Below are 19,252 nucleotides of genomic sequence, written 5' to 3'. Positions count from 1 at the left end.
GAATTGGAGACTTACTAGCAAATTACCAATGCAAGAGTGGAGGAAAATAAAACTTACTGTTTTCTCTTGAGGCCTCATCATGACAAATAGCATTTTAGTTTCCCCAGGCTTGCTTCTTTCCTTCCTTGTTTAGTCTTTTCAAGAGGAGAAAGTTACCATGAAGTACTGGAGTCCCAGAGCCAGTCAGTCTGGAAGCAGTACTTCTAACAAGTGTTTGCCTGCCCATTGACAAGGCTAGATATACACTAGAATAATAAACAGACGTGATAGGGGAAGGAAGACATAAAATTCACTCCACTACACAGAACATATTACTCTGAACTTTTTGTTTTTAGCTCTCACCAGGAAACTGCTGCAAGTAAGGAATATGACGGATGCTTGGCCTGTCAATACTGTCATTGGATATTTGTCAACTATGCTTTAAATATTTTAGAGATTTTTGTCTTCTGTTCTCTGTGAATCTCTTCTATCATAGGTCTCATCACCACATCGCTTCTCATGCAATTTTTGTAATGTAAGGCAGTGTCAGACCTGACTCATTCTTGAATAGCTTGGGCAAAGGTGAAAAGGGACGGCTGCCTAGATTTTTGCGGGGTGCAGTCTTCTGCCTGTGTCAGGGCTGAGGTGGCATTGCAGTGTATCAGTGAGCTCATTGGGAAGGGGCTGTTTGATACCTTGTGAAAACAAGATTCTGACTGCACTGAAGTTCCTGAAACCATGTCAGCAATCCCAGATCAAATTTTAATGAGGTAGTTTTTATTTGTTTTCCTAATCCACATATATCTGCTTGCTATATTTTTAGATGTATCACTGAATAGTTTACTTTCTAGATATGGTAGGCTCTGGTTACTTCATTATGGTACTTTCCAATTCTTGTCTCAGCGTTGCAAGAAATTGTTGTATTCCATGGAAGGGACAGCTTCTAGCCTTAAGCATTACAGTTTGCTTATACATTTATTGCATGCACCACTTTGTTCCCTGTTGTTTTGTTACAATTTTACTGGCAGAAGTCATTCCACACAAGACTGTTTTCCTTGAACTTGTCTTCATTAGGCTATGGATTTGAATGCATGCAGGTAGAACACTCGGCAAAGTGATAGGTCACCTTCGTTCCTAACCTCTTTTCATCTCTGCTTTTCCTCCTTGGTCTATTTTCAGTGTTTTTTGTCTTGAAGGGGATGGGAGTACCTGCACGTTTCTGAGAGTCAATATTTGACCTCTTTTCATTTTATGACAAAATGTAGATGGACAGTAAAACAAAGAGAAAAAGTTGTTCATGGTTAAAAGTAATTCTTTCAATCATACCATGAAGTTCATAGGCTTCACACAATCTGCTGTGGTCTCAGGGTATGGATTTACCCTCAAGCAGTACTCTCCTACTACTGCATTTGCAAGTCCTATCTCTGTGAAATTCCTCCTGCTCACCAAAGTGGGAGTTCTGTGTGTCGGGACTTTGTATCAGCCCACTTCGTATTCCACTAAAGATTGTAAAGTTCTTTGAATTCTTTGGGACAAATGGTGCTACGTGTGTAATTCAGAGGACAGTGTGGCTGGCTGGCTGGTGTCCATTCTGTAATGCAGCATAAAGTTTGGTCTCTTCCTCCTTCATCTCCTGCATGAGTGTTACATAAGAACTTTCAGGAAACCTACAATTAAAGAAGACAAAGCACTCTTAAGGTTTTATAGGTTTTTGTCAGTCTCAGTGTTAGGCCTAAGGCATGTAAAAACAGCCGTTGTTTTCCAGTGCACCTACATTTTAACATGTGTGAGAGAGAAATGATGTGCCCAAGATTCCTCAAAAAGTCTGACAGAGGTGAGGTTTAAGCTCAGACATCTTGGATGCCATTGCAGGCTTTTTGTTACCGCCTCCTTCTTGCTCTTCCATGCTTCACTCTTGCTGCCTTTCCGCTCGGAGCTATGTACTGGTAATACTGGCACTTCCCCAACAATGCATAGTGAAGTAATGCTGAAGACACAGAGAATCAGAATCACCCCCTCGCACTTAAATACACACACTCAGTCATGCATGCATATTGCAAACCTATAGTAATTTAAATAGGTCGCAACATAAGGACAAATTCTCCTGGGTTTATGCTATTTCAAGTTTCACTGACAGTCCAGCTCAGTCTCTGGGGTCCCAAAGGTTTACAGTCATATGAATTTCAAAGTAACTGGTGAAGCCTGCAGTTAACACACTAACTACCACCAGGCTGATTTTCTTGAGGAAGTCAGTGTCACACTGATTTGATCAGTGGAATGCTGCTCAGCTTCTCTAGCGCTCACTGCTTTACAGAAGCATAGGGGGTAAATAAAGATTCTTGGCACATACAAGAAGGCTGCTCTTCCAATTAGGCAAAAAAGTTGTCTGACTAACTCTGTTCTTTTAGTAATGCTGTAAGAGAGTAGATGGTGACTTAAAAATTGTGGTCCTAGGGAAGACCTGATATTTGAGAAAGTGGGGAATACTGCTTACAGCTTGTTGTGGAAAATATTAGGAAGATGCTTGGCAAGTAGTGTGAGTTTCTTCTCAGCTTGTTTTGCCTCCCATCTGTCTGCTTGACTTTGTTTCACTCTGCAAATGTAACTTCCTTGCATTGTCAACTGGTGAAGGGGTGTTTGAAGGAAATGGTTCATAAAAACTTCATTAAAGGTTTCAGGGGAAATGGCAAGAGCGGTAAATCTGTCAAAACGGGTTATTCCTGTCCCCATATGAGGCAGCTGGCAACCCTGGTTATAAGGAAAAGTCTCAGTGCTCAGCAACTGCTACCTGATGCTTGAGCCTATTTCCAGCTCTGAAGACTTCTGTAAAATGCAGGCTGTTTTGGTTCATTTGCTTTGAGCTCCTTCCATAGTCTCTGTATATGGTCTGCACTCGAGGAGAAGCTGAGGGCTGTCAAGTGTAGCTCAAATCACCGTTGGCGTCATCCACAGCATTCAGCTGTGATTGCCTTTGGAATGAGGCCTGACAGATGCGTCATTTGCTTTTGCTGTTTTTTCTGATGTGAAGGCAAGGGTCCCCGTCACTTCTGACACCTTGTGTTCATTGTCCCTCACTGACCTCCAGCCACAACCTAACTTCTCCAGGGGACTGGGGGTGGAAGAAAGGCAGCACCTAGCTATTGCTGCGGTTGCTCTTCTGGAGTACACAAGGCTTTTGCTGCCAAGTATTCATGGGAAATACTAAACAATTCCCACTTTTCTGTAATGCTGTGGTTGCAGATGGTAGCTGGGTGTGCTGTCCCACGTGTATCAGTATAATCACCAATACAAAACCAGCTCTGGTAAAGGGATTAGGAGATAGTGAAGTTGGTTGATAGAAGGATTTTAGATATGATAGATTCATCAGTTGTTTGCTGCTCCTGTCATTGACCTGAGACCTTCTTGGGGAGTTACAAGGGCTCAGAAACTTTTGTAGTTGACAGAGCCCTAGAGAAGAAGCTAGAATATATGAATGGGACAGCTGAACTGTTGTGTCCAAGCAACCCAGTGGCAATGTATCACTTCCAGATATTACAAGGATATTTTCCCTTTATCCAGAACAGTGAGTTTTACAGCCTTGGTTACTTTGGTGTTAGAAACAAGGACATAACAGCCTTGCGCGAGAGCATGTTCTGTTACAGGGGGTTCACAGTGTAATGACCAGGAAGATAATGCAGGAATGTTTGTTTCTTTCTATTTGTTCTCCAGCCTCATATTTTGACACAGTCTGGTGGAGAGACATAGGAACAATTAGTCCAAATTAAATAAAAAAGTGAATTCAGAGTTGAAGGCACTCTTATTGATCTTAATTTATTCTTGTAATGAGCTAACCGAAATTGATTAAGGTCACTCTTACTTATGAACGAGAGTGTCCACAAAAGGCTTTAAAGTAGTTTCTGTAATCCATTTCAAAAGTTAATTTGAATTAATTTTCTGAAATGTCTGCAGGCAGAAAACCCATTACAGTCTGTGTGTAAAGACAGCAAGCACTCAAAAATAAATCTACCTGGCTACATGTCCTCAGTGCCACAGTAGGTAATTATTATAAAGAGCGAGACACTGCAGTATCCCAGTGGGTTGCAGGCAGCACAGTATTACACCCAGTGCTATGTCCCCAGTGTCCAAGTCTCTCCTCTGTGCAAAACTGTGGCCTCGAGCCTACATCAGGGACTAAGGACTCCTTCTAAATCTGATAGATTTTACCCACCTCCCACTCCCAGTACAGTAATTTACATTTGCTTTACCCTGGCTCTGATGTATGCCACCTTCACCCACAGCTGAGAGAGCAAGTCTTTAAACACTTTTTTCCAACACTTAAGCCAGAATTATTCTGTGGTTCAGCTGCTGGGTGAAACCAATGCCAGGTTCCCCAAGGAACAAATGCACCACCTGGCCAAGGAGCTCCAGTTGTCTGGCTCTGTGCCTCCAGGGCTTCCTGTGCCGCCAGATCTTGCCAGTTAGTCCCAGCATGTAATTTTTTTGTTGTTGCTGCTGTTCTTATTAGTGACTCAGCCAAGATTGTTTTGAAAAAGCAGTAACTCCCTTTTTAAATTCAGGAAGGTTGTGAAAAATGAGGAAAGGATGGGTGCATGGGAACTGCTCTGAGCTCTTTGTAATGTTCCCTCTAAATTACAGCTGGAATATCACTCCTATGCTGTGCCTGTGCCACTGCCACATGGAAAAATTGTTTGAGAATATTCTGACACACTCCTTTCTCTGCAGGTTGAAGTAGGATGTTTGAACACCTCTTCAAATTCAGGGCCCTGTCATACGATATTATTAAAGGATTGTGGTGGTCACAGGCACTAATTCAGCAGCCCAGGAGATCCCTTTTATACTTGGAGCTCCCTAGAAAAAGCCTCTGCTTTTATCGGGTGATTCTAAGGGATATGCAGAGGTGTTTTTTTATCTTCCGTCTTATCAGATGCTAAGTGCATTGGCTTCCCAAGAGTCGCTGTCCCTTGCTATTGAATTGATTGTTTCCACAATAGTCCTGCTGTGGAATATGACAGTAATGAGATACGCTGCAATGAGATGGTGCATTAGGATCGCAATTAAAGAGCTGGCCTCCATTGTTATAGGCACTACCAAGTCATGAAATACTCTACCTTAAAGCCTTGCTTGTGAAGCTGTAGCTACACTGGCCTGAAGACAACCCATGCATAGAGTTACATATGGAACTTGTCCAGAAGCTGAAGTCAGTGTAGACTGTGGCTGCCCGCTAATTAAGTTGTTTTGTTACTGCAGTGCTGGAGATTTGTGCTGGCAGGCTGTCAGCAGCTGCTGCGTGCCAGCAGTGGTCCAGGCTGGTTAATGCCTCTCTGCTTCCTAGCATTCTCCCAGAGCATGGTGGGGCTTGTGTAGGTGATTCTCATACTGTTCCGAGGACAGCTAAATCTTCTCTCATGTGTTTCAAAGGCAGAGGCATTTGTCCCCAGTCCTGGAATAGATACTGTCATCTCAGAACACGGTGCTGTTTTTTCTAGTCCTCTGGCCGGGCAACCAGGGACATAACCTGGAGGTCACTTGGACTGGCAACAATGCAAGCTTGTTTGTCCAGCCCTAGTTTGTGAGTCTGTGAGCATTTGTTTGCAGAGACCTTACCGCTCCAGTGTGCAATGGAAAGCAGTGTAAGTGGGAATTCATTTAAGGAAAGATTTGGAGCCATCTTCCCCAAGAGTAGATTTTCCTTAAATAGAATTTTTTCTCCTGAGCTGTAAACAAGAGTTGTCGCTACAGGCAGGTCTGGAACATGCATTTCAGCTACTTTTAAATAAGCATCTGTATTATTTAGTTCTAGCACAGGACAGTTAATTACCTCTCCAAGGCACTGGAGCCATTTAAAATATTTCCGAGGTATTTCTAACTCATCTCCCATCAGATTGCCTTACGATAGTTTTATTCATAGCGTGCATTTAAACTTATGAGAAGATGCCTTTAGATTTTGGTGTGTGTGTTTGTGTTGGAAAGGAGCAAGTATTCTGATATGGTAGAGTTGATTAGGAAGGCAGTGCCTTCTAGAGATCCAAGATTTTTCATCAGCTTTAACTGCATTATATGCTGGAAGTTTTTTATTTTTTAAACAACTTCAGTGGGACAGAAACACTTAGGCTTTTTTCTGGTTTTAGTGTGGTTTTACCCCAAAGTAACACTATTTGCATAGAGGAGCAATCTTTTTAATTTCTGACAGTGTGAGTAAAATGCGTATCAGGACATAGGTACACTGATTATTCCCAGGATTAGATTTTTTCTTTTCTTATATGCTTATAATTGAAGAAAAATAAGAATGACTTTTTGTGATGACCCAGCTCATTTGTTCAGTTTGGAAGCTGCTTGTACTCTCAAATTTGTTAAATCTGACTTTTTGGAAAATGGGACTTTCATTCTAGAGTTCCAGGAATTACTGCTTTGCAAATTAGTTGATGATAATAGTGAAGAGTATGTCTATATTTGCCAAGACAGATGACTAGGAAGTGAGGGGGGAATTGGTATGGTCAGATCAGTTGGAGATTTTAACAGGCAGTTGTATAAGGTATTGTGGTGCCTCTTGGAATAGGGTACGGGTGGCCTGGAGATGAGGAAAATGAAGTCTCTTATCTTTTGATACAAAATGACCTCTTTTGAATATGGAATCTAAGACTCAATATAGCATTTAAGGTTTTTTGTTTATTTATATTTTTTTTAAATTGATGAGTAACACCATAGGTTTTTATTATTTTAGTGTTTCAAACTGATGACAAAAGAGTAGCAATTGTAAATTTAGTCCAGAGATCACCAGGATAATTTTCTTGGCACTGCAAAAGCATGGGAACTAAATGCACCTTTAAGTACACAATAAAATTAATCCTAGCAATGAGCCAGAGTTTAAGATTAAAAATAGCATTTGATCTGAAACTGAAAATAGTTCTGAGCTGGAAAAATTAGTGACACTATAATAAAGCTATCTGGCAACTGAGCTTCTGAGAATATGTGATCCATGTAAAGGTGTCTACGTAGAAAGGATAAATGCTTAGAGTGGAACAAAGGATTTGTGTTTCCAGTGTAGGTGTCTGTAAGGTATGCGTTATCCAGCCTTTCAAATCTCTGATCAGAGACACGTACTCTAGATGGAATTTGTTTTGAACTGCCTTCTTCGGCAGCACGGTTGACCTTGAGTTAGGCTTCTGATTCCTTTTAGCGTACATAATCAACCTGCTAAAAGGCCAAATGATTTGTTGGGTGGGGTGGTTTTTTTTTCACTTTTGATTTGTCATGGAACAAATGTGAAACTCATGATAAAAATTAGTAGAATTAGTGTGTGGGTGTCATCAGTGTGCATAAATTGCTGACTAAGTGCTCAGTTAAATGCCAGCTAAATCTCATTGGCTTGTATTAATTTTTGTTCATAAAATTGTTCCATGGGTTCTCGGATGCCAAAGGGTAGAATTGTTTTCTGATTCATCTGGGATGGATGGCTAACTATAACAGCTAATTCTCTAAATAGAAGAAGCAGACCACATCTTAGCTGCTTTCTGTTCTTTGCAGGAGAGTGGATTAATTAATAACAAGAGAATGAGGTGTTAAAAGGCCTTGCTGGTATGCCTTTAGTGAATACAATAGGAAAAAAATGGACAGAAGGAGTAAATTGTTACTAGTAATACAGGGGAAAGGGAGGAATTCCCAGTTGGTGACCCAAGTGTTGAGCGTTTCCATTTGGGATGCATGCACATGAATACCTTGGGCTTCTGAAAAGATGATGCAGCTTTTCGTAGTTTCACCCAGTGGTGATCACCCTTTAACCTGTTCTGTCTGGACTTTGGTGTCCGTAGCAGGGGTAAAGCTTTGAACTTGAATGTGCTTGCTATTCTCCAAGCCAGCATACAAAGAAATTGATCTCGCTCAGCATGTGTGTAGTCAACCCAGGGGTTATGGACCAAATGGATGGACTACAAGGTTTGTGAAAAACCGGCTAGACCGTCAGGCTCCAAGTGTCAGTGTTCTGAAGTCCATCTAGCAGCCTGTGACAAGCAGTGTACCTCAGGGCTTGATGCTGGCGTTACTGCTGTTGAGCACCGTCATCGGTGATCGAGACGGTGGGGCAGAACGGCCCTGTGGCATGTTCACAGATGACCCCGGGTTGGGAGAAACACTCAGTGGACTGGGGGGAGAGCAGGGCCGTGTTCAGAGGGACTTATGGAAGAATGGGCCAGCAGGAAACTTGGGACGTTCGGCAAAGACAAACGCGGTCTTGCACGTTGGATGGGAAAGCTGAGCAGACTGGGAGCAGCTGGCCAGGTGGCACCTTTGCAGAAAAGGACTAGCGGGTCCTGATGGGCAGGTTGAATTTGGTCAGCAGTGTGCGTTGTGACACTGTAAGCTTACTGCAGAGCAGAGGAAAATTTACGAGGTTTGCAAGAAGGTAGCTGGCAGATCAAGTGAAGCAATTGCTCCCCTCTGTTCAGCACTGAGGGTTTCCTCTGGAATGGTTTCCAGTTTCTTCCAGTTTTACCCCCACCTTCCTCTGCAAGAAGGATACTGACAAATGAGCAATGGCAGCGGAGTGCTGGTTAGGGATCTGGACCTTGTGGCCTACATGGAAAAGGTGAAGGAACCGGCTTTGTGTGGGCCTGGGGAAGAGAAGTCTAAGGGCAGATGCAGTTGCTGGCTTCAGTTACCCAAATGGAACCATGTTTGCTATATAGCCCCCTTCCCCAACAAATCCTGGTGCATAGCAAAAGGGCGGAAGACAGCAGTCACAAATCGCACCAAGAGAAATTCCAACTAAATAGAAGGAACTTCTTTTCACAATGAGTGTGTCTGAGCTTTTGATAAGATTACCCAGAGAAGTTGTGCAATCTCTGGAGATTTTCAGAAGTTGATGGAAGAAGGCCCTGAGCAACTTGATCTGGTTTTGAAAGTAGCCCTGCTTTGGGCAGAAGATTGACCTAGAGATTTCCAGAGGTCCCTTCCAGCTTGACTTATTCTGTGATTTTCATGTAAGACTCTGGGATTCTGATGGCAGTAGACTGCTGAATGTAGGGGCTGCTGCCCTTCAGCAATCCAATCCGCACACGGTGGTCTGCAGTCGGTAGGCACAGGCTGTGCTTTTTTTTAGGCTGAAATCTTTTCATCCTTACTCATATCTTAAGAGACAGTAAGGATATCACTGGGCTGCTTGTAAAATAAAGCACTAGCCATAAGGTAGAATCTGACACTGCAAGAGTTTCAGTATTCACATAAGCAATGATCTTCTCCATCCCCCAAGCATTGCTCTTGCTTGTCAGGGCTCTTGCTTTTAAACTCTGTTCTCCTGATGGTGAATGACCGGACAAAATGAGTGATGGTCAATGTGAATTTCCATATCTTTGGTCTCTTGTCCCGCATGTAAGTCCTGACCAGAATTCTGCTTACTCTAGCAGAAAATTTGGGCAGAACAGAGAAAGGAGTTGCACTCAGATGAGCTCTCTGTGCTCCTACTGTGTGGTTTATAATGTGTGGGGCACTGAGTAATAGGAATAGCAATGTGGAACTACTGGTTAGATATAGCAGGTAGCAGTGAAAATGGTTCTCATTTTCCATCCTTTGAAACACAGATAATAAATAAATAATAGAACTGCTGATCCTGCAAGGCATCCCTTACGCATTTTAACTAGAAGCAAATGCCATTGCCCTACTTCTACAGAAAACATGTAGGTATAAAAGCATGTAAATGTGAGTGTAAAAAAAGAATAAATCTCCCTTTCTTTTAACTTAGCAGGATTAAAATTGATAGAGGTTGTTATCAATTTTAATCCTACATATTTCTGACTGCTTAAGTTTATTTACTGCTTATTTGTTAGATAAACTGAGTGCAGATACTCCTGAGGTCTGTTATGCTAGCACTTTCAGTTTTCTTTGCATACCATAACAAAATAAGAACAACAACAAAAAAAAAACCCCAAACATTATTTACTTAGATTCACTAGTGGTTAACAGCCTGATATTTCCAGTGAGGCTATTGACTAGACAGGTGTTGAATTTAAAGTTGTAAAACCCCCTTTTGTTTATGTTTATGTTTCTGTATCACCTTGCTTTAATCACTGTGATAAGAAGTTTTCTTGTTCTGGAGCCACATCTCATTTGTAGTAATTTCAGTGGTAATAAAATTTTAATGAAAGAATTTTTAATATAGTCCAATAGGCTGTGATAAAAATTGCCTTGCAGAAAAGAGTTAAAAGGCATCATTTGAATTCTTCCAGTCTTCTTGCCTATCAACTGTGCTTTATACTTAAAGCACATGGAGGTCTATAAAAGCCTTTAGCTGTTTCAGATTTGCCCCTTCTAGCAGATTTTTGAGCCTTGGACTTCAGATATATTGGTGATTTATCTAAGCAACAGTTATCATAGAGACAATTATATTTTTAGTTGGATATATTGTTCATTTCTTCTCATTTTTAATATTCCCATCAGGCACATCTGTACTTAAACAAACAAACAAAAATGAAAAACTGTCTTGTGGGTTCCTGCCTAGAGCGTTCTAAGACCTCTAGGTTCTCTGTCTGGCTTTGCTGGTGATTTGTGGTATGCAAATTTAGAGTAATTAATTCCTTTCTTTCTATGTCCTCATTTTGTCTCCTGTCCAGTGGTTATCTCACCTGTTAAGATTTTAGTTGGTACAGGAACGTTGCTGTTTTTTACAGATCTTAGCCCAGTAGAGTCTTACCCTCAGTAGAAGCCTACAGGCATTATTGAAATAAAAGTGAAAATGGTTACACTTCTTGTTTTTTTCCTGAAACAATGCTGTGGTTATTCTGGAAATGTAGAAGATGTCAACTGAATTGAACACTCATTTGAAGAAATTCTTAAGGACAGAACTTTACTGTTGGTTTGTTTTTTTTTTTTGCTCTGGGTACAGAGTGCTTTTGACCCAACTTGAGCCCCCAGAACAGCTTAGTGCAAGATTGACTGATAAGGGGTCTTTTTTTGACGTGGTAATATAAAACAGGGCAAATGAAATATGGACAAATTCATAAGCTTGAATATTTTTTCTTGAGAAATTACTAATCAAGGTGCAAGAGATTACAGTTCATACATGAGTTGTAAGGTGGACAAGAGAAACATAGAGGTCTGCTAATGAAGTGTACTGGTGACAGACATTTGGGACGTATATTCAGTGTCAAGTGGGGATTAGCATCTTGTACAGAGGGGTTTAGGGAAAGTCATAGAAAAAGGTTGAAATTCAGTTGTACTAAGTAAGAGACCTTTGTGTGCTTGGGGACTGATAAGAACGAATTTTGCTTTATGGTAGCATTTACTGGGAGTGAATGACAGCAGAGAAGAATGTTGATGCCTTGTTTGATGACAGGATGGTGGTGGTTAGGTCTCTAAACAAGGACGTGTTGCTTCAGCCTAACGAAAGAGAAAATGTACCTGTCAGGACATACATCCAAAAGTAAATGACACTTGTGAAGGGAGAAAAGCTATTTTAACTAACGGATGATGTCGCAAGAAAAAAGTTTATGAACGTCCCATTAACAAATTTAGTATAGGAGCTAGAAGAAAATTAATCCCTACACCAGCCTTCCAGTGGAACTTGTAAATGTTAAATGTTTTAAGTTGGAGCTTGATCAGGTTCTGTAATGAGTTGTGTGTCAGCCTGTGATTGCTGACAGCTGAACGTGATACACTGGAAAGTTGTGTCCATTCCTTCCATATGGATATGATATTCTTCCGCTCAGTGCCACACCTAAATTTCTTATAAAAAAGAACAGTGAAGTCTTCACTTTAGAGATTGCGTTAGCATGTTCTTTTCATTCTGGCAAAGGATGTAATATCACAAAGACACTGGTAAATTAAATAAACTTCCATTTTAAGGACTCTCACCAGGTCATGTGGGAAGCCAGCTGCTGAGAATGGGCATGGTCCCAGATACCCGTATTACTGAATATGCTCGTGTCCTCGTTTATCATGTCACAGACTGAGGAGTTCCTGAGCTGACAGTCAGGTGTAATGTATTGTACTAAAAATCCTGACACAGATAATGCTGCTTGTGTTAAGGCCGAAGAAGAACATTTGCAATATTGACTTCTGCTTATCACTGTTTATGCTGTGCGCTAGTAACTTCTACGTTTTCATGCAGGTTTTTATAGAGAAAATTGTTTTTACTTCCCTGTTTTTCTGTGTCTCTTTACAGAGCATAAACAGAACCCTGCCTCACTCTGAACAATGCTCAGAACGTAAGAAAAAGTTTTCACTTGACATTAAAGAAAAAAAGTGGACAGGAAAAATGGAGGCACTGTTTAAACTGTCCTCTCTTAAAAAAAAATGCTGTTGTGCTTGCAGTGACGTACACTGAAAGTAGTCTTTTGCATTTCTGGTCTGTTTTAGCTTGCTGTACCAAACATTCACTTGTGCAAGATGCGTGTGTGAGCATCAGGAAGTTTTCTTTCATGCACAGTGCTTACAGGCCTAGGCTTTATTATAGTGTAATAGAGACCAATTTTTTGCTTTCTGACAATCTTTACAACTGTTACTCATTGTGAATTCATCCTTCAGCCAGGCCTTTCATTTAGGTCTTAGCTGACTTCTTTGAGGGTTGAGTCCTCCTTGAAAAAGTCAAGGATGTAAATATTATTCTGCCACTGGCAGAATGTAAATCTTTTTCTTTTCCTTGAGAATTGTTTGGCAAGTGGATCACAGTTGCAACCAACCTGTATAAAAATTAGGACCATTCAAAAAAATCTGTAGTAAATTTTTCAAAGGCAATGACTGAAACAACAGATCAGGATTTCAGTACTGTAGTACATAAATTAGTAACTCCCCAAAGCTGAAGGAAAAAAGATGGCAAGAAATTAGGATTCAGATTGTCAGCTGCTGTAAACTGATCCCTCCACTAACATCATCTTTCTCAAAGAAGGTGGTTTTGTTTTTTAGTATCAGGGAGCAAAATCAACCGTAACTAGCTGAGGATCTGGCCCAAAGTTATTTATTGTAAAGATCTGTTAAATGCCAGCCTCTGATGGTACTAAAAATCACTCTTTAAGCTTAACACACTTCTGAAAGAAAAAAACATTTGCTTAACCAACAAGATGCCAATAAAAAGGGAATGATAGAAAAATTAATTCATGGGATGATTTTAATAGGTCCTATTTTATTTCTTGGCAACAGAAAGCATATGACAAGTGTCTGCCAAATGTTTTATCTTCATGTTATCCATTTGTGATCCGTTGCCTGGCGCCTGAATTAAAAGCCAAGTCAGGGGAAAGCAATCAGTATCAGCAAGTTCCCAAGCTGCCTTTGAGTGTAGAAAAGCAGAGGGAGGTTGCACGTTATTGTAGCTTTGCAAACACTTAGCTTAGCTTAAGGAAAGACAAAGTTGTTAAGTAAATCTTTAAATGAAGTGTAATGGGAGACTGCCATTTTAGTCTTGGAAACTATTTAAAGCTCAGTGTATCACAACTGAAATATTTGCATTTCTTGCAAGCGTACTTTGAAATCCCAGTAGAATTGACTCGGCCTCCTTCCTTCCGTCATGGATATGTTGGGGAGCATGCAATTTACTCCTTCTCTTTGCCTTCTGATAATGATTGTAAGGACAAGGATGTCTGGGCTTTCTCATCAGGGCTGTCACTAGCTCAGTGTGTGACCTCAGAAAATAACTTGGCGTCTATATGGGTGGAATTTGTAAAACTAGCTGCCTAAAATTAGACATCTAAAAATAAACAGCTTGTATTCTTGCAGATATAAACTCTTGTTTCAGATTATTTTGTTGGAGAAATTTAGCTTCTGTTTGTTTACCTGTAAAACTGAGTGGTGTTGGGAGGCATGATAAAATATTCTAAAATCTTTGTGCAGAGAAAGCATCTAGAGAATGATTCTTTATTTTATTTATTTTTTTTTTCCTGAGGATGTAAGAATTTTGGCTTCAACCCAATCAAATCAGCAGGTGACAGGTTTAGAAGCAAATAAAGCTGTTTTGAAAGTGTTTCTTCGTATAGCACTGGAATACAGGATGGAGCTCACTACTTCAGACTGTAAAGCAATGAAAAGGAGGGAGGTATTCCAAAAGGAATTAGAAGAAAATATAGAGAATGGGTGCACTGGTAGCTGTTAAACACTGATCTGGAGGCAGTCTCCAGCTAAACCACCATTTTGCTGCGATCTAGAAGGATCGCTCAATATTTGCCCTGGTTCATATGCTTTTTCCCTTAAGCACTTCCTCTTGACTACTAGCAGTGGCATTGCAGGTTTTAGATCTTTATTTATGCCTTACCTAATTAAAATACTGTACAAGTTAATTAATGTGTTTCAAACATTGAGATCATCAAATGAAATGGATATGTGAGAATTTCAAATGATGTCTGAAGGGGTAGGGAAGGTCTATCTAACTACAGAGATTCGGTGTTCTGCCGTTGGCCCAAATCTCTCTCATAATGAATTTATCTACAGGCTGCTGCACTGGATTCTAGAGATGTCTGGGTACTAGTAGTTCTGTATTAATATAGGCCTCCTTTTAAAACCATGTGACAGTTTACAAAATGCTCTGGGATACATTAGGATGAAAGGTGCATAAATACATGTAAAATGCTATAATTAAGATGCAGTTAGCAATGCACAAGAAAGGAGTGTTTGCCTGGCTATACTTTCTATGTCTATAAAGTTTCATTTTCTGGAGCACAGAATACATGGCATAACACTTGTTCTAAACAGTTACATTTGAAAATAATTGCTGTGCACAAGCTCTGGGGAAGTTACTGTAAATTCATTTCTGCCATGAGACAGAGGCATTGACAGTGATGCAATAATTTCACAGGATGGGGAAAAAATTCTGGAGGAGTCACCACTGGAAACTGTAAATGAGAAGAAGAATTACTAGCAATCAGGAGTCTCAGCCTAGATCAGGAGGTGAGGGAAATTGTTTGCTGAAGTAACGAGGAAGAGTCTGCCTGTAATTTTCCTCCTGTGATCTGTTGGTTCTGCTGCCGTCACTTAAGAACCAGCTCTGGTGAAAAGGCTGTGGCATCCGCAGAAACTGTGTAGGGGCATTGTCTATTATGTGGGACTTGGAGTGAGAAGAAATAAGGAGATAAGCTATGAAGGAACAGGGTAAGTTAATTTCCTTTGATAAGAGCTTAATGGTCTCCTTCAAAGTCTCTGTCTTTTTTTTCTTCTGTGGTTTTGTTTTACTTTAAATAAATAATTGTCTTTAAACAGAAGGTGTAATGGCTAGACCATTGGGTTGGGATTCATGAGACCTAGACTCAGTTTCTGAGCTGGGCATAGAGTTTTGTGGTTCTGGACAGATCACTTCTTTTGCCTGATGTTCTCCTCATCTGTAGTATGGAAAGAATATCTCAACGGGTAAAATCTTCCAGGGAGCAGGCTGAGCTAATATGGTCTAATGTTGTCTAGGAAGAACTGCTTTTAAAACTTGAAGGAGAAATTGTGATGCCTTGCATGTCTCCCGCTAGACACAACAGGAATGTGCTGCCTCATGGATCCATGGCTGTCTGAAGCAGCCGATAACATTCTTAATTAGTAGGTTTTCCAATAGTAGGTAGTTTGTGATTGTGGGTGCTTCTGTTTGGGTTACATGAAGTCTGGAGGGAAAAAAAAGGCATTAAAAGAAAATGAAAAGCACACAAATGAACTCTTAAATTTCAGAAATGTCAGATTGTTGGTCTGTGTAATGGAGTCATGGAGAACACTGTTGTCTTTCTGTTTGGCTGGCACCAGTGTAGTTCTGCATATCCCTTGCAGCACGGGGATTGATTATTCTCAGTCACTTTGTAGGAATTACAATAGGCCTGAGAACTGTGTAAGCTAAATCCGATGAAATTGCTGGAGAACTAATAGCCAGCAAGTCTCTGCTGAGCTTTAATAGCAAACAAAAACATCTCTCTGCTGAGCATACTAGACTGTAGTATTTCAAAGTCTTCTCACTTGGCGAGATTTGTGTGGTTTTTTTCATGGGAATAACATACAATGTTTATGACAGCACACTGGCAGATTTCAAATTCTCCAGAGCTTCTGGAGGCTAGACCTTCAGCATTAGGAAACATGTAGAGAAATTACTGAGGAGAGACTCAGAGCTAGTACAATGTGTGAGAAGTGATCACTTCTTACATGGTGTACTAAACTACTAGGTATGGTCAGTTAATTTAACATAGATTAAAATCAACATATAATCAGTTGTATTACAGAGGTGATGTGTATATGCATACATAACCATATAGAAGACTTAAGTTAGTATGTGGCTCAAATATAGCGTCTAATGCTGTAGCTACTAATAATACATAGCTAGTGTGAGTGTGATGACTTGTACAATATGCAGATGTATATTGAATCATTCTCATCTCCCGTCTCTTTCCTCTATTCACTTAAACAAAAAAGATATAAATGTGGTTAACTGCAGAAGTCACACTGGCACACTCCAGGAATGTGTCTCTTAAAGAGGACAGAAGAACCTTATCTCTGGACCCACAGAGCTCCTCTTCACAATTGTATCTGAGACAGATGCACAATATGCAATTGTATCTAGGAGCAGAGTAAATAAAATAAATAAATGCTAGTGGTCAGCACTTCCTGGGAATATAGTGCTTTAATTTTTTTGTCTGTAGAACAGGAATAATTCTATCTGCTTACCACATCAGAGTGGCAGTAATGGTAATTAAAGTTTGGAGTGCTTTGATTATTAAAAAGAAAAATGGGACAGAGAGAAAGCAGTGTTTCTGATGAGCTAATCATTTTCAGTCAGGCACGTTAAAGTCCAAATGGAGTGAACGCCCTGTCCTGCACTTCACTTAATTTGGCAGCACATAAAAAGTGTAAAGCCAGAGGAGGAGAATGCCAGACTGAGAATAAAGGTAGAGAGACCAGATTTTGTGCCTGTGTTTACATTTGTCTATGCGTCTGCATGAGTGTGTATTTTTAACAAGCTGGCTGAGAAAGTGACAGTTCATTGTGGGGAAAATGAAGTCAAGAGTTCAGGAAATTCAGGATTTAGTGTTTGAAGCAGGGAATTAAAAGTAGTTGGCCAAAATTTGGCTGGAACCCAAACCCAGGAACCCAAAAGTTTTTGTATGTTTCTGGCATCTTTGCATAAATGTTTAGAGGAGAAATAGTGTATTTTGTTGTCTAAAGTGAAATCTTAGGGATAAAGTGGTATTCTTCTTACAGCAGCATCTCTCAGTCCATAATAATGTACAGAGTACCGTAAGTGTGTTCTAGAGAGGGCTTCAGGTTGCAATTTGTCAGCTTCTGCACCTTGTTTTGGCTGCTTTTCAGTCTCATTTCCTAGGACATGAGGGTTATACAACTGCTCCGTCAGCCTTCCCTCTCTCCTCCTTCCAGGGAAACAGAACTGAAAGATAATAACCAGTAGTTGGAGTACAGGAGAAAGATGAGAGAGTGAAAGAAGGGAGAGTGCGGTTTAGAAAGTATGGGTGGAAACTGAAGATATTGAAGCAGTTAAAAGGAAGACGGCTTAAGGGTTCTGTGGATGGATTTAAAGGACATGGAGAGGAACCAGGAAAGCAGACAAATGGAAAGGAACTGAAAGTATTTCTGGGAATGGTATTGCCAGGAGGATGTTACATGGAAGTAGGGCAAACCTGACGGGTGTCGAGACACAAATCTGTCAGAAGAAGAAAGATTCATTAATTCAGCTGCTCATGGAACAGTTTGTCTCTGGATATGTACAACTGCGTAGAAGGAAATGCCTGGAAGTCTACACTTAGAGTCAGCCTAATTGCCTCTGTCCGGGTGGGGTGTTGTGGGAGCCTGGGGAAGGTGCCTGGGACTTTGCCTTTCCCTGCTGTAAGTGTGTGTGCAAAGTGGTAGCAGTGTTTCTTTGATCCCCATCTTCCACAGGCTTTTACTCTTTTGTTTGGGTGCAATATATCCAGAAACGAAAAGCAGTGGATTGGAGATGACACACAGAGTAAAATAGAAAGAAAATATCTCAGGACAAGATTGAGTCTGTATTTGCCATCAACCTTTGAGGCTGGTTAGGATCCTTTTGTATGAAAAAAGAAAGCTATCAATAATATTAGCTACTTTGAGATGGTCAATACATTGGAACACGTCACTGTTTGAAAGACAACATACTGTGGTCCTGATGACTAATGGAATATCTAGAGGAAAATACTCACTCTTCCTTTAAACTGTTTGGGAACACAGACACACCTATTTTGCTTGGGCCACTCCCTTTAGTGCTGTTCAACCCAGGAAATACTAGGAGTAAAGCCATAGAGTGAGCCACCTCTGAAGGATCTCCGTTGTTCCTCCAGCATGTCTTCTGTACTCTGAAAGGCTGTAGCTTTTGAGGTCCAGAAACATTACTGCCCGAGAGCACAAATGGAACTAGAAATACATCAGAGCTCCGCAAACGGCAAAGGTTTGTCCTGGGCTATAGCTCTGCAATGTAAATCTCTATTGATAAATTACATAGGTTAAGCCATCCACAGGGGATTAGTTCTTGGATTTACAAAGGAAAACGGGCTGAGGAAGTGCTACTGGACTGAAATTGGGATGTTTGTTGATAGAGCAATTTCTTTATTTTAGTATGTTTTTCTTTACTGATTTAACAGTTAAACACCTTCCCAGTCTGGTGTATTTTATGAATAGTGGACTTTGTTACATGGCTGAACAGTGTGTGCATGCCTCCATGTGTTTCTCCCCTGGACTGGATTTTTTCTTATAAGGAGCAGAGCACAACTTGGTGGCATTAAACAGGCTTGTTATCCAGCTCTGACTCCATGTGTATTTTTGTGAGAGGTACTTCGCTGCTGTTTTGCATTTTCTCTGTCTTCTAGGTAAAGATGATGACAGCGTGGTATTGCTGTGGGGTAGGTTCTGTATAAAGAGGTTTTAGATTTTCATAGTGGAAGATGGCATAAAAGTTCAAAGTATTGTTAATTAATGCTTTGAATGAAAAGCTGATAACTGACCTGTTTTAGGGTGCTCCCGAGGGCAGCCTTTAACCTGAGGAGACGTTGTACAATCAGCGACTTAGGACTGAGCACACCTACCAGTTCTTGGCTGTCCTGCAACCGTCCGTCACTTGTGTTTGCTTTTGCACGGAGAGGCAAGCAGCAGGACGCTGAGCAGCTGTTGCTGGTGAGCAGCACTTTTCCCATGTTCAAAGGTGCTGCAGGTATGACTGTGCAGTACAGAATGCCAGCGTGTAGCAACCTGCAGGGAGTTACTAGGAGATGAGACTCAAAGCATTTTGCTTGTCAACACCAAAAGCACATTCAGCACAGTTTTGGTGGTAAGTTACAACAAAGTGGATATACTCGTTGCATGCAAGAGG

The 19,252-nt window shown here is 40.7% G+C and overlaps 2 protein-coding genes across 6 annotated transcripts in view; both read left to right on the top strand.

Annotated features, from left to right (window-relative positions):
* The window catches only part of ABLIM1 (actin binding LIM protein 1), a 209,576-nt gene that overhangs the window by 28,943 nt on the left and 161,381 nt on the right, over positions 1 to 19,252 (top strand). For 2 of the 5 annotated variants that reach the window (XM_075026467.1, XM_075026463.1), the window contains exon 1: positions 18,222 to 18,334. The exons of 1 other annotated variant lie outside the window; for it this stretch is intronic. In XM_075026467.1, coding sequence (XP_074882568.1) covers positions 18,295 to 18,334 — 40 coding nt within the window. In that variant the 5' untranslated portion in view covers positions 18,222 to 18,294. Of the gene's footprint in view, positions 1 to 15,027; positions 15,043 to 18,221; positions 18,335 to 19,252 lie in introns of those variants that run through there. 2 more of the 5 variants (XM_075026462.1, XM_075026459.1) reach the window with 2 other exon arrangements.
* LOC142030373 (uncharacterized) overlaps positions 1 to 19,252 on the top strand; it is an 86,946-nt gene that overhangs the window by 43,191 nt on the left and 24,503 nt on the right. The window lies entirely within an intron of this gene.

This window comes from Buteo buteo, chromosome 4 (assembly GCF_964188355.1).
Source record: "Buteo buteo chromosome 4, bButBut1.hap1.1, whole genome shotgun sequence".
Classification (NCBI taxonomy): domain Eukaryota; kingdom Metazoa; phylum Chordata; class Aves; order Accipitriformes; family Accipitridae; genus Buteo; species Buteo buteo.
The sequence above is the reverse complement of the archived record's forward strand: the minus strand, read 5'-3'. Positions and strand labels throughout refer to the sequence as shown.